General features: G+C 39.8%; 1 protein-coding gene and 1 long non-coding RNA gene across 2 annotated transcripts in view; one reads left to right on the top strand and one right to left on the bottom strand.

Annotated features, from left to right (window-relative positions):
• The window catches only part of vangl1 (VANGL planar cell polarity protein 1), a 68,051-nt gene that overhangs the window by 28,199 nt on the left and 16,428 nt on the right, over window positions 1–23,424 (top strand). Inside the window, exons 5-6 of the mRNA XM_008103850.3 lie at window positions 9,118–9,251; window positions 15,597–15,729. Coding sequence (XP_008102057.1) covers window positions 9,118–9,251; window positions 15,597–15,729 — 267 coding nt within the window. The remainder of the gene's footprint in view (window positions 1–9,117; window positions 9,252–15,596; window positions 15,730–23,424) is intronic.
• On the bottom strand, window positions 8,581–22,163 carry LOC103277750 (uncharacterized). The gene is made up of 3 exons (XR_010003156.1): window positions 21,949–22,163; window positions 16,027–16,092; window positions 8,581–9,635 (listed from the first exon to the last, which is right to left on the bottom strand). It is a non-coding gene; the product is annotated as an uncharacterized LOC103277750 (long non-coding RNA).

The raw sequence follows: 23,424 nt of genomic DNA, 5'->3' as shown, positions 1-23,424 counted from the left end.
TGACCAGCTGATGAGTGACTAGACATTCTGCCAGAAATTGACCATAGAATTGTGCTAGAGACTTAGGGAAAACACATTGTGTAGTTCTTCTAGAACAATTCTATAGTATGCATCAGACAAAAGCCCAAGACATCCTTATTTTAGGTAAGGATAATAGGCTTTCGGATTATGCAAAAATCATATTATATAAAGGTTCCTAGGACAGATCCTTCACATCATACATGGACCTGTTGTATTAGATATAATGCCGCTGCATTTGTCTCTGAGAGATCCTCCATCAGTATCACTTCCGCCCTCATTTCTGCTGCTGCACAGGAACTGTTTGGTCCATTTAGTCTGACTCCTCAACAACAGCCTGTCTTACATGGGAAACCCCATCAGCAGCACTGTTGCCATCAGTGTAGCCTCTTCTATCGCAGGAGCACAGAGTCCTTCCATCACATAAAAATAGAGAAGGTAAATGAGTAGAGCAGAGCTTTCCAAACTGCATGTCACAACACATTAGTATATTAGTGTATTAGCTGTAGTGTGTAGATGTGTTGCATACATGTTAGGAGAAACTCTGAATCTATGTGAAAAAAGTAATAAATTATATATTTTAAATATATGAAAAGTTTTTGCGAGATATGTGTTCCCATACATTTTGCTATTACAATTTCTGTATGTGGTTTGCTACAAAGACTGAATTAGTGTTGCGAAGTGATGCATGTCACCAACAGGAAAGATTTGGAAAGTTCTGGAGTAGAGAATTTGAGAAGGTATTATAGAGCTGAACAAGGAGGAGAGCTAGATTTAAATGCCAATTTTGCTGAATTGAAAAATAATATAAAAACAACCCATAGGAGTTGTGTATCATGGATCTATCATGAAATGAAACCTACATCTTTGAATATTTGTTAAGATTACACTAAATAATAATGAGAATCTTCCTTATTAGTGGTTTAGCTGATTTAGAGCATTAACACTGATCTCTTCAGTGAAATGATTGAAATCTAACAACTCGGGGAAGCATGTACCTGTATTTTATAGATAAGTGATTAGAGCAGACGTCCTTTGATTTTACTGAAACATATTACTCAGATTCTAACATTCTACAGTCCTAAACTAACCTTAACAGAATAATAGGAAAGGACCTACACTTCATCAGATCCTCCTCCTCTTCTTACTTTTTGGGTCCAGCAATATATTTTTGCTTGACCCTTATCAACATGACTTAGTACAGGGGTCCCCAAACTTTTAAAGCCGAGGGCCGGTCCACAATCCTTCAGACTGTTGAGGGGCCGGATTATCATTTGAAAAAAAAAATACAAACAAATTCCGATGCACACTGCACATGTCTTATTTGTAGTGCAAAAACAACAACAACAACAAGAAGAAGAACAATGAAAGAATAATACAATATTTAAAAATAAAAACAATTTTAACCAACATACATTTATCAGGATTTCAATGGGAAGTGTGGTCCTGCTTCTGGCCAATGAGATAGTCAAGTTAATTAGGGTTGTTGTTGTTGTTATTGTTGTGTGCCTTCAAGTCATTTCAGACTTTGGGTGAGCCTAAGTCTAAAATTTATTTATTATTTATTATTTACTGCATTTATTTACTACATTTATATCACACCCTTCTCACCCCAAAGGGGACTCAGAGTGGCTTACAAATTATATGTACATACAATATATTATATTATTAGCACAGCACAATATTAGCATTATATATTACTATATTGAACTATACCACTGTACTGTAATATTATTAGTAATATTATATGTAATATAGAATATATAATTAATATTATTATATGGTATTATTATTAGTGTTATATTGTATTACATTATAATATTATTATCAATATTATATCTATATAGAATATATTATATTATAAAACTGAGGGCGGGGGCCAGGTAAATGACCTCGGAGGGCCGCATCCGGCCCCCGGGCCTTAGTTTGGGGACCCCTGACTTAGTACTTCCCCTCACAACTCATGGCTCTTTTACTGCCTGACTTCTTGCCTGGCCTTTTTTTTTTACAATCACTGAATCCTATTTTCTTCCCATTTCACTCATTAATGAAACATTTTTGGGTTTCCCCCCCTCTCCTACTAACATGATTTCTGTTGTTCATATGCACCCTTAAAGAAACAGCAGTCCTGTGTGGAAAGAAAAGTGTGTGTGTGAGCATACTCTTGGTCTTGGGATGAGGTAGCTCCCATGACTTCATGGTTCATAATGTGGAACCAGCACAGCTGAGTTATCAAGGGTGATACTTTCAATTGATGTGGGCAGGCACATTTAGTAATGCTGCCCTGGGGGTCTCTTTTGAGCATGTGCTCATTTTCCAAATTGTTGTGACCTTTCTGGTTTTCTTGTAGGTGCCATGTAATCCATGTAATTAAGGCTTGCTCCACTCTGCCTGATGATTTCAGTTGTTTTTTTGTTCTTTTTAAGAGGCTAAGGAAACTGCAGAAGTCTGTGACTGAAAACACTCCCTGTTTGTTTAAAATTTCAAATAGCTGGGAGGCAGCCTCCCCTGACCCAAAAAGAAGGTTGGTGATAAATGCCAGGATAGGGAAGGGCTAGCTGATGCCCCCTGCACTAAACTTCACACAGGACAAATACCAGCTCTGAATAGGGCATAACTTGGATTTCGGTTGCAGGAAGAGCGTTACTGGAGAAAGAATGAAAAACATTGACTTCGTGCAGCAGCCACACCCCACAGTCCACACAGGGAGGGTGGATTTCAAGCATAAAAATAACTCAGCATTTTCTACTTGTAAGACATTGCATGTAAGGTAACTGATTTGGGAATGGCTGGAGTATCTTTCGAAAAGAAATATTCAGATGCATATCTTTGCTCAAATCCATCAGTGTCCAACTGTGCTGGAATTCCAGTAGAAATAGTTTTATAAATGTTTGATGGAGCAAGACTAAATCTTTCACTAAACATGTTTGTCAGCGAGAAATTTCAGGGCTTCACACAGATTCAAAAATACAGCAGTAAAGCAAAACACCACGCTTATCCAGTTAAAACCCCCTTTACACTGCAAGTAAAGCTGCTCTAGGCCTGCCTGGATAAAAGGGTTTGTGCTGGCCAATACCAATGCAAAAATCAACAGGAAGGAACATGCTCATCCTTGTTCTATAGCCTATTGTGGGGTGGCGATTCCTGATGTCTGTGGTTTATTTTTATTTATTTTAAAAATTTAAAGCAGTCAAATGGCCACAACTACTTTCATATGAGGAGCTGCTAAGAGAGAGAGAGAGAGAGAGGTACACATACATGCACATGCACATGCAATGGTGACACCATTGGGACGAAGAAATGTTCTTAGGAAATAAGGATGACTAGCATAGCAAACAGCGCTTTGATGTGAATTGCTCTCAGCCACTTGAGGAGTTGGGGGAAATACAAAGAATGGTAGATCCAATGCGGTTCCATGTTCAGTAACACTTCTTGGGTGTTACAGTGATTCAGCTGGGAAAGGGTTAGACGTGACCATACTTTATACATTCAGGTTAAGTATCCTTTCTCCAAAATGCTTGCGACCAGAAGTGTTTTTCACTTTGCATTATTTTGGTTTTTGCAATATTTGAACTGAATTATACGTTATTAAATACTTTGAAGATGGGACCCAAGTCTGAACATGAAATTCATTGAGGTTTTATACATACTTTATACACATAACCTGAGGGTTATTTTATACACTGTTTTATACAATTTTGATATTTTTGTGCATGATTCAAAGTCTATGTACAACGAGCCCTTTGTTTCTCCTTTCCCCCCATCCCCAATGTGTTTTGTTTTGTCAAAATTAATAAAAACTATTTAAAAAAAAAAGAAAAAGAAAGCAAAAATGGAACTAGCTCCAGCATCCATGTAGACAATTTCACAGTTTGGAGTATTTTGGATTTTGGAATTCCAGATAAGGGAATGCTTATTTATTTTTTATTTCATGTCAAAAGCATTGCATAATAAATAAGTTTAAAAGTGATAAAATAAAGGAAATCACAAGCAACTAAATGGTTTTAGACCAAAAGTGGGCAACAGCGACCGCATTGTCCGTGGCTTTGAACAATTCCTCCTCTGTGCATGAGGCAGGGCATTGTGGGCAAGCAGACATATGCAGAGTTGTTTGTTCTGCTCCACAGTCACACAAGGTGGAGGATTCCTCCAGGTAGTTCCACCTCACCAAGTTGTCTTTTGATCTGCCCACTCCGCTTCTGAGTCTGTTCAGGGACTTCCAAGTTGCCCATTCTTGGTTTGCCCCTGGAGGAAGACCCTCATGGGGGGGGGGGCATCCAGCTGGGATTTCCTGCTTTAGCTGCCCAGAGGGACACTCTTGCTGTTGCTGGAGGAACATCAAGAGGAGTGGTGGTTCTCATGAAGCCCTTCCTTGATTTGAGTCTGGTGGGAGGAGGCTGATAGTCATGCAGTGGGTGGCTTTCACAATGTTCGACCTTATTTCTCTCACAGTTAGCAGCAACTTCCCGTCAGGAGGGGCAATGCCAGCTAACTTGTAGAGTTTATCAACAGGTGTAGGTTTAAGGCATCCTGTGATTATTCTGCATGTTTCGTTCAGTGCTATGTCCACCTGCTTCGCATGGGCAGACTTGTGCTAGACAGGACAGGCATACTCAACAGTTGAGTAAGACAAGGTCAGGGCTGATGTTCTTATTACTTGTGGGTCTGCACCCCATGCACTACCAGTAAGTTTCCTCAGGATGTTGTTGTGTGCAGCTACTTTGTGCTTGGTATTCATGCAGTGTTTCCTATATGTTAGTGTTCGATCTAAGGTGACACCAAGGTATTTAGGATGGGAACAGTGTTCGAGCTCTTGGCCTTCCCAAGTAACTTTCAGTTTCCTGTTGGCTTCATGGTTACATAGGTGGAAAGCACACAGAGTGCTTGGCAGAGTTAGGCTTCAGGTGGTTCTCTTTGTAGTAGCTGGAGAGATCTTTCAAGGCATTAGTGAGTTGACTTTCAGCTGTTTCAAAATCTTTCACTTTTGTTGTTCGGCCCAGGTCATCAGCATATATATAAAGCTCTTTGTGAGTGGTGGTTGTGGCTGATCCTTCGAGAACATGTTAAATAAGGTCAGTGCAAGAACACTGCCTTGGGGCAAACCATTCTTTTGCCTCCTCCATCTACTTTTTCCGGTCCTGAAACTCCACATAGAAGCTGCGGTTTTCCAAGAGGGTCTAGACAGTTTTTGTAAAATCAAAGTCCCAGGTGATATCGTAGACTTCATGCAGCATTTTTCTATGTTGCACCGTGTCATAGGCTGCCATAAAGTCGACATGCTCAGTCAGATGGAGAATTTGACCTGTATAGTTTTTCCCTGGTCTGAAACCTGCTTGTTGTGTAATAAGCTTAGGTTCGATGACAGGTCATAATCGATTTAATAGCATCCTCTCATAGACTTTATATAGATGACATAAGAGGGAGATTGAGTAGTTCCTGGCATTGGAGGCATCTTTACCAGGTTTTAAAATGGCAATGATCTTAATTTTCCTCCATACTCTGGGAATGTTTGTGTGCCAAGCATTGATTGTAGAATTTCAAAAGCCAGTTTTCAGCTTTGGGGCCCAAGTGTTTAATTTGCTCCATCATTAAGTCATCTAGGCCAGGTGCTTTACCAGTCTTACATCGCTTGATGGCTTCTCTGAGTTCTTTCAGGTTTAGAGGAGAAGACAACTGGTGGGTTTCAAGTTATGGCACCCTGTTGATTTTCATCTTTATTCTGCTGCAGTTGGTTTTTCCATTCTGAATTAGCTGGTGAGCTATCTGGTCTGGTGTCACATTTGCATGTCCATGGTTGACCAGAGGGTCACTATCCAGGCGTCTCAGCAATTGCCAGGCTTTGCGGCTACTCTTGGACATATCAAGGTTCTCAAGCAGCTCTATCCAGTGGCTTTTCTTAGCATTAGCTAAGGCTGTAGATAGATTTTGGCCTGCTGCTATAGTCTCATCGCTGTATGGATTCTCTTGAAATAGTCTGAGATATTCTTGTAGTTGATTTAGTGATTCTTTGTTTGGGCCTGGTAGGTAGCTTGTGTGACAGCCTCTAGGGATTGAGAGCCTTGAGGATCTTTTCACAGCTTCTACAAACATGTCATAATTTTCTATAGAAGGTTCTATATCAAAAATAACAGCTTCCAAGGTCTCTGTAAATGACCTCACAGACAATATGGTAGTGCCATTTTTGTACGATTTGGTGTAGCAATCTCTGCAACTTCCCCCACAGAAGTGAACAACATTGAAATCTTATCTGTGGAACTTGATAGTTGCATTGTATCATCACTCTATAAACCACCTGGGGCTGATTTCTATTTTACGCCCCCAAACAATTGCCACAATCATAAAGCCCATTTTGTTGTGGGAGATTTCAATAGCCATAGCTGTGTCTGGGGCTATGACGAAGATGATAGAAATAGCGAAGCAGTTTTAACGTGGGCCGACAATAGTAGAATGAGCCTCCTCCATGACAGTAAATTACCACCATCTTTCAATAGCGGCTGGTGGAAGCGTGGTTATAACCCTGATCTGATTTTTGTAAATGAAAAAATAATCCATCAATGCATTAAAAGGGTATTAAACTCAATACCCAATACTCAACACAGACCAATATGCTGCGTAGCATATGCAGCTGTAAGACCAAAAAGTGTCCCATTCTGCAGAAGATATAACTTCAATAAAGGGAATGCTCAACCTGTACTATGGAAGAAGCAGGAAACTAACTAGGGCAGAGAGTGAACCAACAGGGTTGGAAGGATCAGGGGTCCTTTCACACTGCACCGTACTATGATTCCACTTCAGCTGCCATGACAACATCCTATGGATTTTTGTGGTTGGCAGTACAGGGTGGACATTGGAAGCTTCACAGGGAGCTCTTCCTCTTGTGCCTTTGATGGGAGCACAAGCCCCAGGATCCTATAGGGTGTAGCCATGGCAGCTGGATAGGGGGATCATAGCACTATGATGGTCTAGGGCATCATCAAACTTTTCAAATGGGGGAGGCAAGTTCACAGTCCCTCAGACTGTTGGGACTATAGTTTGACAAAAAAGATGAACAAATTTCAATGCACACTGCACATATCTGTAATGCAAAAAGCATGAAACAATGAAACAATGATATATATCTGTGTCTATCTATATCTATATTATCTATACACATGGATGTTTTTCACTTTTATTATGTGTATAGATACCTTCTATACACATAATAAAAGTGAAAATGTGTATGTGCGTATGTGTCGAAGGTGTCCAAAGACAGCCTCCCGCCTCCACAAAGAGCTATAGTTCCCACTGCACAGGAGACACCATTGGCCCTCCCTCCACTGATATGCAGGTTATAGTGAGTGCCATGAATATGTAGCCCAAACCCTGCCACAAAAACCATTCTGGCCCTCACCCAAGTGAAGGCTTTCAGGCGGGAACAATTTCATCCTAGATGTCCAGTTTTTCCTCCAAAATGGACATCCCAGGGTTCCTTAATTTGCATGACCCTACCCACTGCCTCTTACCTTAACCCTCTTCTACCCTTTCCTATGGCAAACAGTTAACAGATGAATTGATCAGCAACTGAACAAGAGGTTTGGGGAAAATTCACCATGATTTACAAAAGTTGTACTTGACCTACATCCAGAGAGCACTGTTAACCCAACCAATGATGGATCTGGACTAAATTTCCCACGGGTGATGGGACTTGCAGTATCCCCCACCCACAGTCGACTGGGACCTAACTTTGCACAGAGAAGCCCCATAACCAACTGAACATACTACAAGGGTTAGTGGGAATGGGCCTTGATTTTTGGAGTTATCTGCATCCAGAAAGTACTGAACCCAGCTGACATCAGATCTGGGCCAAACTTGGCACACAGATCCAACATGGCCAACTATGCATACAGGCCTGGTTTGGGGTGATTGACCTCAGATCTGGGACCCTTATCCAGAGAGCCCTGAATCCAGCCGATAATTGATTTGGACTAAATTTGGCACTCAGACCCAACATGGCCAACTGTGTATACGGGCAGGGTTTGGGGGTGATTGCCCTGGGAATCTGGATTTGAACTATGGGTTCAAATGAGTGGGACTTTTTATAATCTGAGATTTAGGACAGGGCTTCTTAAAAATTCCATTCGCCATCCCTTTCCATCTGAGATGTTTTTACATGATCCCAGATACATACAGGTAAAAGGTAAAGGTTTTTTCCTGATGTTAATTCCAGTCGTGATTGACTCTGGGGGTTGATGCTCATATCCATTTCTAAGCCGAAGAGCCGGCGTTGTCCGTAGACACCTCCAAGGTCATGTGGCCGGCATGACTACATGGAGCGCCATTACCTTCCCGCCGGAACGGTACCTATTGATCTACTCACATTGGCATGTTTTCGAACTGCTAGGTTAGCAGAAGCTGGAGCTAACAGCGGGCACTTACTCCACTCCCGGGATTTGAACCTGCGACCTTTTGGTCTGCAAGTTCAGCAGCTCAGTGCTTTAACACACTTTGCCACCAGGGCTCCCAGATACATACAACAGATATAAAAATAAAACATTTACTGTTAGTAAACATCATTTGCAAGGCTTGCTAAACAGGTTGATTTTATTTTTGGGGCAGTACAGCCGAAGCATTTTTGGCAGAGTCCACTGTAAACACTGTATGTTGTTGCTTATAGGTTCATGTACATAACTAGGAAGCATTCAGAAGCTTCTATTGTCAAATTTTTCATGACCCAAACTTTGACCTGAGGGAACCCCATCTAGGATTGGGACCCATGGTTTAGAATACATCTTTGTGTTGTGTTCAGGTTCTTAGGAATATTATCTTTCTTTTAACATTGCAAGTTTGCCTTCCTGTGAAATGTCTATGCATGTGTGTGTGTGAGAGAGAGACTGAGACCAATTATGCTTGCCACAGCAAATACTTTGTGAGGACTCAAAGCATTTTTTTCAAAACTTGTCAAAAGTTTCAAAATTTGTCCACAGCCCAGTGGGCGTCTTTGCAGCCAGACATGTTTACCAGAGTACAGTGGACCCATGGAAACTGTTGTCAGCACCTGTGTGGAGATGTCTCCTTTGAATGCACCTTAAGAATCTGTTTCTTCCGATTTCTCTTTTCCAGCATCCAGCGGGCTGCTTTAGTTATCCTGGAAAATTACTACAGAGACTTTGCAGTCTATAATCCAATGTTGTTAACGGCTTCTAAAGCACGGGCAGCAAAGCACATGGCAGGCCTGAAGGTCTACAGTGTTGATGGTAGGTCCAAAGAGGAGAAGCTGGTGGGAATGTTTGGGAACTGATATCTTCCTTTCTCTTCCTTGGCCTTTGGTTGCAGGGAAAAGCCAAACTTTCCATTCTCGGAGGACTCTTCCAGAGAGGCACCTGGAGCCAGCATTTTACACAGGCTGAGGCATTAATTGTAACTGGTAGATGCACAGCATAAAACACCTTCTGTGATGTGTTGGGCTTAGCAGTTTCTGTAGCACTATGTTACTGGCAGGTTTGGAGTTTCTGAGGGCATGTCCCAAGACACATGTGTATATTTGAGCCTCTAAAAACCTCTCTTTCTTTCTCGCTGTCTTGACTCCATAACAAGTAAACTACATCTACTAAATTTTTCAGGCACTTGCAATATTTTCCCTGCAAAAGATAGAAGAAACTGTTGGATAGAAGAAATGAGTGGGCTTAATAAATAACAAAAGACCCTCCTCATAAGTGGATAGCAGAGCAATGCATCAGCAGCAGGCCCAGTAGCCCAAAGTGATGAAAAGGAACAAAAACACATAGACCAATGTTGTATCTTCCAAAGGAGGCTTACCTTACACTGACTGAAGAGTTCCCTCACTGAGGCAAAAACTACCACCAACAGGCTTCGGCCTACTCACTCTCCTCAGAGTGATGCTATCTTTGGTCCACTAACTCTAATAGGCTTTGGGCTACACGTTTGTAATAAAAAAATACCCACTTAATATTTAATATTTCTGACACCCTTCTATTTTTGACTACAAAAATCTCAAATTTAAATCATACATACATATATACATAAACACAATCCACTGTTAGCTTCACAGGATTTTACAATTTAGTCGTTCTTTTAATTGTTACCTATGGAACCATAAATCTTTTTGGTGGTACACCTTTATTAGCCCTTTCTGATCTTCTAGGGATTTCAGTTATTTCCCTTCCATCAACTCTTCATCTTCATTTATTTTATTAGTTACATTCTCTGTTTCTACACTAGGACTACTTAGTACATGGAATTTCTAGTTTCTTTTCTTTTGCGAGTTCTATTTCTGTTTCTGTATCAATTTCTTCATTTCTAGATTTTTTTTTCTTTTAGTTTCCCTTTGCAGAGGCCCAATACTTACAAATGATAGAAATACTTCTTTGTTTTGATGTATATTTTTCCAATTCTGATTACCATCAAACTCTATTGATAATAATTCTGCCTTGTCCTAACCAAAAACAATACCTTTTTTCCTTTTTACTATACCCAATGAAACGAAGTCTTCTCCGTGTTTGCTCACCAGGAATTAATATATTGGCATAACTTCCAAAAACTTAAGATTAGGTTTCTTGCCAAACATTTTATAAAATGGAGTTTCATTTACACTGGGGGTTAATAACATGTTTTGCAGTTTCTACTGCCTCTCCCCATAAACTAAATGGTGATTTAGAGTTTTCCAGCGTACAGCCTCCCATTCCTTGTAACACTCATATTCTTCTTTCTGCTATTCCATTTTTTTCAGGGCTGTATGGATTAGTTTTCTGGTGCCAAATTCCTTTTTATTTCAACCACTTTTGTAATTTATAGCACGTAACCTCTCCATCTCTCTCTAGCTCAACAAGCAAAACATTTTATTACATTAAACATCCTTGTGTAATCCTGGCTACTCACAGCTTCACTAGTTTTTCTTGTGGTAGCTACTTGAAGGTCTTTGCAGGATAACTCAAAGTTTAGCCTATTTTCCTGCTCCAAAAGCCTTGAAGACACATAGTCAAGGGTTAAATCCTTATCATCCATATTTTGCATAGCATAACAAAAATTGTCCCAATCTTTGGGTAATGAAGAAATCAAAATATAAGCTTTGTTTTCTTCAGTATAACACATGCCCCTTTCTTCCAAGTCAATGAACAGGTGCAGGTGGTTTCTCCTGCAGGTGGTTTGTAATACTTTCCCCCTTCTGAAGTTTTAAATTGTATAACTTCCCTGTCAGCAAAATTTTCATGCCTACTGACTGGCTGACATAAACTTCCTTTAGGTTTTGCCAAAACTCAGCAGCTGTTTGGACATTTCTCACATATGGCAGTTGACTATCCTCTAATGCCAATATAATAGAAGCCTTTGCACACTGATCTGCCTTCAATTTGTCATCATCATCTTCTTTATCTGGGGGATTTTCCACAACTTTCCACAAATTGTCTCTTAACAGGAAATTTTAAATAACCACAGTCCATTTGCTTGAAATGCCATTGCCATGTTTCTTCAGCCTCAATTTGATCTCTACTGGCCTGTACTGGGCTAGACTGGGTTAGACTGGTCTATACTGGGGCCGTACTGGGCCCATAACCTTTGTTGGATGAGTGGGCTAAATAAGCAAAGGCCCTCCTCATAAATGGATAGCAGAGCAACGCATTAGCAGTGGCGTGATCCAACCCCAGTAGGCCAAAGTGATGAAAAAAATAAAACACACAGATCAATGTTATGTCTTCCAAAGAAGGCTTTTCTTTGTATGAAAATAATATAGCTGTACTATTTACAATAACAAGGTTTGTATAACACAAATAAATACATAGTAGCTTTAACACGCAGCAGCCTTCACACAGGAGCTTTAGAACACAAGGCTTCTCTCAAACAGGTTTACCTCAAACTGATGTTCACCTTACACTGACTGAGGAGTTCCCTCACTGAGGCAAAAAAACTACCACCAACACACTTCAACCTACGCACTTTCCCAGAGCATCGCCAGCTTTGGTCCACTAACTCTTAACAGGTTTCGGCCTACACTTTTGTAATCAAAATACCCAGTTAATATTTAATATTTCTGACAGAAACCAGACTTGTAATGTTTAAGACTATCCATAGTCGCTACAGGGTGGGTCATGTTTGGGGCTTCATCCACACTAGAGAAGGGGAAGTTGCCTGTCAGAGACCTGTATACCGAATCTCTGTAAACACAGCCATTCATTGTCTCATAGTCTAAGTCATATACAGCAATCAGTCCAACTAGGGCAAAGCATACAAATAATCCAGAGTTCTTTCCAAGGGTCAAAGCCAAGCAATCTCACCAACTCAAACCATCTTTATTATTTATTTGCTCCATTTGTCCCCCGTCTTCTCAACCCCAAAGGGGACTCAGAGCAGCTTACAAACCAAGGCAAAATTCAATGCCTCATCATACAATAATAAATAAACATATCAATTATTAAATCATGACTCAGCATTTTATTTGGTTTTTATCTGTTTAATTGATTGATACATGTTTTAATTGCTCATATTTTAGATTGTTGATTTTGTTGAGATGTTTGTAAGCTGCTTTGAATCCCCTTTGGGGTGGAGAAAGACGGGATAGAAACGAAGTAAATAAATAAATTTGTAGTCCAAAACATTGTCCAGTCGTCAAGGTCCAATCAAAGAGTTCACCAACAGGGATTCAGGCTATAGCAGTTTAACAACATTACTCCCAGCAAACTACTAGGTCCAGTCTCCAGCTATTTATGCCACTTTCACAAGTGCTCTCACCTATTGGCCCATCTCTGAGCCAACCAATTAAATCTTCTCAGTTGTATGGCATCACTTCTTAATTGAGTTCTAGCTAGAATGCTTAACTCTTGGTCTGCTTCCTGAAGCTATGAATCCTGCCCTAACTCTGTATGCCTACTTCCCTGAGGCTCCTGATCCTGCTCTACAGGGGTAGATTTCTCAGTGTCAGGCCGCTGCTCTCTGCTTATCCCTGGCTCAGATACTGGGAAAAGAAACCCTTCATCTTAATCTTCACCACAAACCCTGTCAGTAGCTCTGACATTCACACGTGTTGCAAGAATGGGTGCGAGGGAGAAAGCTGAAAGGACACAATGCACACACAAGGCCTTCTGAAATGTTCCTGTTGCAGTGCTACATTGCTTGGATTCATCCGATCACTTCATACTTAGGGATAAGGTGGGACAGTATTATATAGAGAAGTGCATGGGTGCTCTCTTCCACTCTACTTGTCCCAACCCTGATATTCCCAATAAAGAATACTATAAGTCATTAATATAACTACATTATTATTTTCCTGCATATATTCTGGATTTTTTTTTTTGCCTTATTCAGACTTCAAAAGGAAACATGGCAGTCCATAAAGATTTGCCCTAGAAAGGGCGAAAAAGTCTGCATTTTTACAGGGGTATTTCAGAATCTGAGCTTGCTTCGTATTCTATCTCTCTGAAGGTCTACCGTTCCCTGAAGCATTTTCTGCTGCCTCCCCTCACAATATCTGTCTTTTCTTGAGTAGTAGCAATAGGAACAGCAGAAACAGACAAACGGGACAAGGGGAAGCCATGCCTCATTCTCTTTCTTTACTTTGATGTACTGAGGTGGGCCACGGGAGATGGAGTTCTCCAAGGCATGAATATTTGGCAGAGCTGTTCCTTCTTTAATCATCTTCCTCTTTCACTTTCCTGTTTTTCCTTCTTTCATTTTCTCACTTTAACCATACACTTAATTTGAAGACTTGCATACTTAGCCTGACTTTTGGTTCTTTCTGGTGCTACTTTTGCTTTGTGGTAGAAGTTAGAGCTTCCCATAAGAATGGAGACATTCACAATTTTCTCACAGCTGGGTTAGAGCAGCATCATGTACCTTGCTTCCCTCTTCCTCAAAGAAAACAAAGCAGCAAAGAGGAGAGTGATGTTTGACATTCAGAATGATCTTTAAAATGCCTAAATACTACTTCCAAACCATGGTATTTGTTATTCTAGTGTATGTCAGCTTTTGCATTCCATATTTTTGCCATTGTTCAAGTATTTTGGTTTGCCTTTTTCTTCATTATTTCAGAAATTTCCTAAGTATGGCAAACATATTACCGTACTTTATCCTTTGAATATTTTCTGTTTTCTCAAGTCTGTCAGGGACTAAGCAACCTAGGTCTTCTATTAAAGGGAGCCTGATCCTTCCTGCCAACTTTCTCCCTCTCTACAGGAGGAAGATATAAAACTCATCCCTTCCAATAGGAAGTTGACATGTTCATCTCCTCTTCCCACTGCCTCACAAAATTACATGTTTGCCACTCACATATCTACCTCATTAACTTAAAGTGGGATGTGCTGAAAAAACTGAACCTGTTTTTCTCTTCTTTGTGCTCAGTCACTTGTGTCATCTTTTTCTATTGATTTTGGTGGTCATCTGGGTTGAAGAAAAAGGGAGTTTGGGCAGTGAACTACAGGGAAGCTGGACAATTAAGGTAGATCTGGATTCCTCCAATGGGAGTATTGTGAGGAAATACCATAATTCAGTAATAGGTTGCATACTTTGTATGCAGAGGATTCTGACTCTCGTCTGTAATATTTCCATTAAACATGGAACAATGTCACTTGGGAGGCTGAAATAGTTCTCAGAAAGCCATTCACATTTATTGGAATATGCAGTGCACTGCAGTTGGACTGGGAGTCTGGGTCAGAGTAAGGCAGTGCTATATTATTATTATTATTATTATTATTATTATTATTATTATTATTATTATTATTACAGCATGTTTATATTCCGCCCTTCTCACCCTAAAGGGGACTCAGGGCGGATCACATTACACATATAGGCAAACATTCAATGCCTTTTAACATAGAACAAAGACAAACAAACATAGGCTCCGAGCGGGGCTCGAACTCATGACCTCCTGGTCAGAGTGATTCATTGCAGTTAATTGCACTGGCTTGCTCTCCCGCCTGCGCCACAGCCCGGGCCTATATGTTCTGTTTTTCTGGTCGGGGCCATCTTCCTTTGTCCAAAAATGTTCTTGTTCTGGTTTTGGTGCGTCATTTTATCATGTCTAGCAGTGCTTTGGTTTTTGTCCATTGTCTTGTGTCATTTGATGTTCTTATTTTCTGTCTTTGTTTTTGTTTCCTTTGAATCTCCTCCCAATCTTCCTCCCTGATTCTCCTGTCTCCTTTCATGCTCGTTCTTTCTTGTTGCTGAATTGTGTTCCAGCTGCCCTTGTAGCCAAACTGAAAATGTATTTAGCAGATGGTAAGTAGCACCTTGGTGTGTATGTGTGACCCCTGTCCGCGTGTTGCTCAATGTTGTTTTGTGTACTAATTTATATTTCTGTCAAATTTACTGTTCTTACTCCCTTTTGTTGTTGTTCTTTGTTGTGTGGGGCATACATCTAGACTGCATTTAAACTTTCTGTCCACTGAGAATTTCTTCCACTGGGTGTCAGAAAAAAATATACTCAAACCTTTGTTCTGAGCCCCAGAAATAATTGTGCCAAGAAGGGGCTTTAGTGTCTTTGAGAATTATGGGACATATGCTTTAGGGCATCATGACTTATCTGTACTAACGGATTCTTCTTTTTAGACTCACATTTCCTAACTGCCTCTGTTTCTTTCTGTCTCTCCTTGAAGGACCAGGTACCAATGCTGCTGGGCAGTCCAGAGCCATGATTGCTGCTGCAGCTCACTGCAGGGATTCCAGTCACAATGAACTCTATTATGAAGAAGCAGACTATGAGCGAAGGGTCAGAAAACGCCGGGCAAGGTAAAAACTCTTTATAGGTCAACCACTGGAAGCTGTTCCTCTTTGAACTGAAATGTGAACACTCTCCCTGACTCCCATGTAGTCTCACAAACAGCTCTTGTACAACCGCACCCCAGTAGATGCATGGCGCGCCTTTCAGTGGGAAAGAGTAAAATGAGAAAGACCTGTGAAAATATGAAAAAATATGACAAAAAACTGCTATGGATGTAAAGAAGTAGCTGAGACTAGAGGGGAATTGATGACTTTGCTGTATAAGAGCTTAACGGGTTCTTATATGTGGCAAATGAAAACACTCACCTGAATTCTCATAGTCTTGGGTGAAAAGGGGAAAGCAGATTCAAACTCCAGCCATATCCCAGTTGCCTATAATGGGAGCACACAAGGAATTGATGAAAGGCAAAAATGGAGCTAGGGGATGCATTTGGATTAGGTTGGGCATGGCCAAAAACCAATTTCATATCATCTTGATGTTGCCTGCTGACATCCCATCCTGTTACATCGCTTTTTCTTTAGACAGTCATAGATTCCTTCTGCCCAGAAATGTGCTCAGCTTCTGAGTTATAAGGTTTTACTGATTCCAAATAAAAAAGAGAGCCTGTATTTAGGGAATAAACAACACTTGGTGATGTGTCTAGGTGGAGCAGTTTTGAGCAGCTGCCAAATAATGGGAAATTTAAGACTGAATGGAAGAGAATTCTGTCATTGACCGCAGCTTCCTATTCTCTGTGATCCTTTTGTATGATCATGTTATCAAGCTAGCAGAAGTGTTACTTCTGGCTTTAATCCTTTGAAAGCTATTAATTTATTTACTTTTTTACTTCCTTTATGTTTCTCCCACTTTTCTCCCAATATAGGGATTCAAAGCCGCTAAAAACAGATATGACGCAATATACTTAGGACAGAGCAAATACATTAAAATATGACTATAAAAATACAAAAAAATAAATCCAGTGTGTCATGGATCAGAAAATACCCAACATCTGTCAGGGATGCTTTGATTCTGTGTTCCTGTGTGTCAGGGGGTTGGGCTGGATGGTCTTCTCCAGCTATGATTCTATGAAAAATATTAAAATCCTTTTAAATTTAGTAATGCAATTCGTTTTGTTCAGTTTATATCCCACCCTCCAAGATACTTTAAATATAAGATAAAATCCAGAAATATCACTGGAGCATAAAAAAACTCCAAACAGATTAGTTATAATTCAGTTTTAGATGCATTCTCACCGACAATCTGAATCTTGGGTTCCTTTTTAGCCCCCAGAAATGTTGTCTGCTGAAGACAGTGCCTTCATAGTCAAAAGGATTTGGGGCAGGATCTTTTTGACATGAAACTATTACAAGGTGCAGACAATGGGTTTGTGCAACTGAAGAAAAATGCTTCCATGTTTATGGTAACATATAATTTGGTCCTTAGTGATGTGAAATTAGATGACATGGAGATATACAATCAGATATCCCTGTTGGATCAGGGTGGCAGCAGTTCTGATGGCCTAACATTTTATAATTTGGAGCAGTTCAATCAGCAAATGGCACAAGAGATTCATGCTTTCTGCTTCTGTACCAATCCAGTTTCTTTATGCTACAACTGGTTTTACAATCTATCTATCTATCTATGTAAAAGGGTAATGAAATTTCAGCCTAGGACAAAACAACAAAACTACACATCCCAGAAACACTAAACTTGGCAGCAAAACCCCTCATCCATGCCTTTACGTTCATACAACAAAAAGAAAAGAAAAATAAAGTCCTAATTAGAGGGAGAGGAATAATTGTTTTTATCCAATTGCTGCCAGGCTAAGCTCCGCCCACTTGGTCTCCTAGCAACCCACTCAGCCCAGGGGACAAGCAGAGTGAGGCCTCACTTAGGCTTCTTCCACACTGCCTATAAAATACAAATTATCTGAATTTAACTGGATTATATGGCAGTGTAGACTCAAGGCCCTTCCACACAGCTATATTACCCATTTATAATGGACTTAATGTCAGGGGAAAACCTTTACCCTTTACCTTAACTACCACCAATTCCTCAATACTTTATTTCCCATACCACCAGACTTCGGCACAGCAACGCATGGCCGGGCACAGCTAGTCTATCTATATAAAAGGGTAATGAAATTTCGGCCTAGGACAAAACAACAAAACTACACATCCCAGAAACACTAAACTTGGCAGCACAACCCCTCATCCATGCCTCTACGTTCATACAACAAAAAGAAAAGAAAAATAAAGTCCTAATTAGAGGGAGATGAATAATTGTTTTTATCCAATTGCTGCCAGTTAGAAGGCTAAGCTCCACCCACTTGGTCTCCTAGCAACCCACTCAGCCCAGGGGATAGGCAGATTCAAAATACAGATTTGAACTGGATTATATGGCAGTGTAGACTCAAGGCCCTTTCACACAGCTATATAGCCCATTTATAATCTTATATTATCTGCTTTGAACTGGATTATCTTGACCCCACACTGCCATATAATCCACTTCAGTGTGTATTTATCCACCTGTGTAGAAGGGGCCTCATATAATCCAGTTCTAAACAGATAATATAAGATTATAAATATACAGTACAGTCTCACTTATCCAACATAAACAGGCCAGCAGAATGTTGGATAAGTGAATATGTTGGATAATAAGAAGGGATTCAGGAAAAGCCGATTAAACATCAAATTAGGTAATCATTATACAAATTAAGCACCAAAACATGTTATACAACAAATTTGACAGAAAAAGTAGTTCCATGCGCAGTAATGCTATGTAGTAATTACTGTATTTACAAATTTACCATTAAAATATCACAATGAATTTAAAACACTGACTACAAAAACATTGACTACTAAAAGGCAGACTGCGTTGGATAATCCAGAACATTGGATAAGCGAATGTTGGATAAGTGAGATTCTACTGTAATATGTGTAATGAAGTATGAGTTTTGTATTCATGTTTGTTGTGTTTAACTATGTGCTTGTGGTTTGGTTAGGTAGGTATGAGACGGCGGCAGCCATTTAGTGGCTCTCCTCTGAGGCAGTTGCCATGGAAATGTGGGCGGAGCCATCTGCTGAGGGGAGGAGAAGTGAAGGGTTTTTTTAAAAAGTGAGCCTCAGTCTGTGCTTTGATGAGGCACAGGGAAGATTGATTCCAGGTTGATGGGATCAAGGAGACTCAATTGTTCATTTTGAGACAGTTTTAAATAAGTTTGGTGACTTATTTAATGTAGTCTGTGTCCTGGAAAGGCACAGAGAATCTGTGATAGTATATCACGGGGGTGACTGTGGTTTGAAGTCACTGGATAATCCAAGTTTCAGACTTTGGGAACCAATCCCAGCTGGACTCACAGAGACCCAATGAAGTAATAGTTTAAAAGGAGCAGAGGAAGAAGTTTTAACTACTTTAAGTAAAAGAAGTGATACTTTAGAGAGTTTGATACATCTCATTCTAGTATTGTAACTGTTAATAAGAATACCTCTAATTGAAACATCTTTTGTAACCACCAAGCTTGTGCCTGAATAAACTTGCTATTGTTCTTTCAACATCAAAGCCTCTGTCATCTATAGACTCCGTCAGCACAATTGCGCTACCATTTTAAAACTGAATAAAGTAAAAGGCCTCCTCTGAGCTATTGGGTGGTTGAGCACTTTTATAATCTAAAGGTGTCTCTCCACACAGTGGTGGCTGCATTACCATTAATCGGTGGCAGTTATCTTTCATTATTTGGAACATCTAGTCATTATTAGACCTTTTACAATATGAAATAATTACTGTGGTAGAATAATACAGAACAATATAATCTCTAAAACCAGGACAGTAAATAAAGAGCAACACTCTGAAAGCAGGGAAATTGGGGATTCCACAATGAAACAATCAGGGCCACTTAACACCTCCCAAGAAAGGACTCTTCCAGAAAGGAAGCTGAGAAGGGAGTGAAGCAGTGTGTATTACCAAAGTCATTATTATTACTATCATTATCATTATTGTTGTTGTTGTTGTTGTGTTGCTGTGAACCGTGAACATGAATACAGTCTGGCTCCAAGTATTCAAAAACACTAAAATCAGAATATATAAAAATTACTGTGGTATAATAAAACAGAACAATACAATCTCTAAAATCAGAACACTAAATAAAGAACAACACTCCGAAAACAGGGGAATTCCACACAGGAAACAATCAGGGCCAGCTAACACCTCCCAACAAAGTATTCCCATCACCAAAGTCTGGCAAATCCTCTGTTTTCTGAGGGCCACAGAGAGTAGAAGCACATAAAATATCGCAAAGAACACCACTCTGAAAACAAGGGAATTCCAGACAGGAAACAATCAGGGCTAGCTAACACTTCCCAACAAAAAATTCACTCAGGGTGGAAACAGCCAGGCTTTAAAGCTGCAAGGCCATTACATGCTAATCATTTTGCCTAATTGCAGCATTCATACTTGCCTCCAACAGACAAAAAAAATCTATCAGAATATTCACAAGCTTTAGGAAATAATATCCCCTGATGATGCAGTGTGTTAAAGCGCTGAACTTCTGGACCGAAAGGTCGCAGGTTTGAATTGGGGGAGGGGAGAGAGCCCCCACTGTTAGCCCCAGCTTCTGCCAACCCTAAAGTTCAAAAACATGCAAATGAGAGTAGATGAATAGATATTGCTCCGGCGGGAAGGTAACGGCGCTCCATGCAGTCATACCACATGACCTTGAAGGAGTCTACGGACAACGCCAGCTCTTCAGCTTAGAAATGGAGATAACCACCAACCACCAGAGTCAGACACGACTGGATCTAATGTCAGGGGAAAACCTTTACCCTTTACCTTAACTACCACCAATTCCTCAATACTTTATTTCCCATACCACCATACTTCGCCACAGCAACGCGTGGCCCGGCACAGCTAGTATATATTTAAAAATGTAATGTGTGTTTTTCCCATGGAGTAAACAACAAAACCACTGAACCAAGTAACACCAAATTTGGCCACCAAAAACATAGTCATCCAATCTATGTCTTTCAATTAAAAAAACCCTAAAAAAATAAAGTCCAAATTACAGAGGATGAGGAAGAACCATTCTCCCCGTGGATACCAGTCAGAAGGGTAGGCCCCGCCTCCTTTAAGCCCCGCTCAATTCGTGTCCTAGCAGCCCCCTCAGCCACAATGGCGCCTGGATCACAGGCAGAGTTCACTTAGGCCTCTTCCACACTGCCTATAAAATACAGATTATCTGATTTTAACTGGATTATATGGCAGTGTAGACTCAAAGCCCTTCCACACAACTATATAACCCAGAATGCCAAGGCAGATAATCCACAGTATCTGCTTTGAACTGGATTATCTTGAGTCCACACCGCCATATAATCCAGTTCAGTGTGGATTTTATACAGTTGTGTAGAAGGGGCGTAATATAATCCAGTTCAAAGCAAATAACACAAGATTATAAATATAATATATAATAATTACTGTGGTATAATAAAACAGAACAACATAATTTCTAAAATCGGGACAGTAAATATAGAACACCATTCTGAAAACAGGAATTCCAGACAGGAAACAATCAGGGCCAGCTAACACCTCCCAACAAAGGATTTCCTCAGGGAGGAAGCTAAGGAGGGAGAGAAGTAGTGTGTATTATCAAAGTCATTATTACTATTATTATTACTGTGTTGCTGTGAACCATGAAAATGAACATAATCTGGCTCCAAGTATTAAAAATCTCTAAAATCAAAACAGCAAATAAAGAACAACACTCTGAAAACGGGTATTCCAGACAGGAACCAATCAGGGACAGCTAACACCTTCCAACAAAAGATTCCTCCAGGGAGAAAGCAGCCAGGCTTTGAAACTGAAAGACCATTACATGCTAATCATTCTAGCTAATTGCAGCATTCATACTTGCCTCCAACACACACAAAAAGGAACAACCAGAAATATTGCATATTCACAAGCTTTAGGAAATAACATACACTAACTACTGCCAATTCCTCAATACTTTATTTCCCATGCCACCATACTTTGCCACAGCAACATGTGGCCGGGCACAGCAAGTTATTTTTAAACATGGAAGATTCATCCCTGTGTTTCTAACTGGAATTCCGAGTCAAAGTATATATAAAGTATTTCTTAACCAAATAACACCTGTGTATATTAGCTACTTGCAAAAAAGAGAGAGGGAGAGAGAGAGAGAGAGAGAGAGAAGGCACACAGGCTCAGCAGCCATCTTCTTTTTATCTTTTCCTCACTTTGTTTGCTGCACCTTCTACAGTTGCTTGCAGTCTTTTTCTTCCATTCACTAGGAGGTATCTTTCAGAGGTTGTTTGCTTAACTCCTGGTGAGTGGATTTAGGGAGTTGAATCAACCCACTTGAGAAAACCTGCTTGGAGTGTAAGGGAAGGAGGTCCAATCTAACTATGATTCTCCCCATTAGAGGAGACCACCAATTTTACTATGGCAAATTATTGTAGTTAACTTCTGCCTGAGCATGCATGTGGAGTTCTCCATTCAGGACTATAATACAAATTAAAATACATGTATAATACAGTAAAATTGTGTTATATTAAGCTAAGTATGGATTTTTTGTCTTTATTTGCTTTTAATTACTGTATTTCAATATCAATATCAAGTCAATGCTGAGTTTGAGATATGGTATAGTATGAGGTATATTATTAGTCAGACCTATATTTAATAGTCTCAAGCAACCTGAAACTACATTTATCCAGCACCTACCATGGATGTGGTCACAATGGCAAAATGTATTAGTAAGGAATAACATACAAGCTAGGAAAGGCTACATCAGTTTGCTTTTTACCCACCCACCCCCCCTTTCTTTTCATCTTCCTCTGCTGAGCTAATTGAGTGCAAATTATTTTTGTACTTTGAACTCAATTTGTATCAGCTGAAGTAGGCAGAGGGCTAAGGGAAAAAGTAGGAATAGAAAATGGAATATTTTAAACACATCTGGAAAAGTGGGATGACACAGGATAAATCAGAACTGTCTGCTAAATTGGAACGTTGGTAGGTATGTTAATGTCCACTGGGCCCCATCAGTAATGCCCCATTGAGCACAAAAAATGTTGGGGAACATGCACTGAAAGTGCTACAAGTTTTTATTGCTAGGCTAGTTACTATCTCTCTGAAACAGCTTCTGGTTTGTAGATACAATAGTGCCCTGCCTTGCAAGCAGGGCCATAGCCAGAAAAATGGGGGGGGGGGGGGGTTGAAACCTTTTAAAAGCTAATCATGAAGAATAGTTCCATAACACAAAATAATTTAAATAGTATGGTTCATTCTATATTTTATATAGACTTAATTAAATCAATTTTCTATTTAAGTTAGAAAGTTTTCCAGTCTTAAAATAACTGAAAATGACTGTTAATTGGTAATTTATAGTCACAAAAGAATACCACATTGTCTGTTGGAAACTGTGTCGATACAGTTTGACAGAAATCAAGCTCCATTGATAAACTTCAGTGGACACTCAAGAGTGCAAGTCCAGTCAGTCTTTCTTGCTGCATTGTGCTTCTTATGTATATTTTCAAACGTTTAAGAGTTGAAAACAACACATACACACACACTTTAAATTGGAATATCTAAAAATCAAGATCAATGACCCATACATATTATCAAATTTTAGAAACTACATAAAATACCTTTAATTAGGTACCTAATTATTCAAAAGTTACTTGATAGTTTAGGAGAAATTAAAGTATAAACTTTTA

The sequence above is a fragment of the Anolis carolinensis genome, chromosome 2, assembly GCF_035594765.1.
Source record: "Anolis carolinensis isolate JA03-04 chromosome 2, rAnoCar3.1.pri, whole genome shotgun sequence".
Taxonomy (NCBI): domain Eukaryota; kingdom Metazoa; phylum Chordata; class Lepidosauria; order Squamata; family Dactyloidae; genus Anolis; species Anolis carolinensis.
This window is presented reverse-complemented; position numbering and strand designations above follow the sequence as displayed.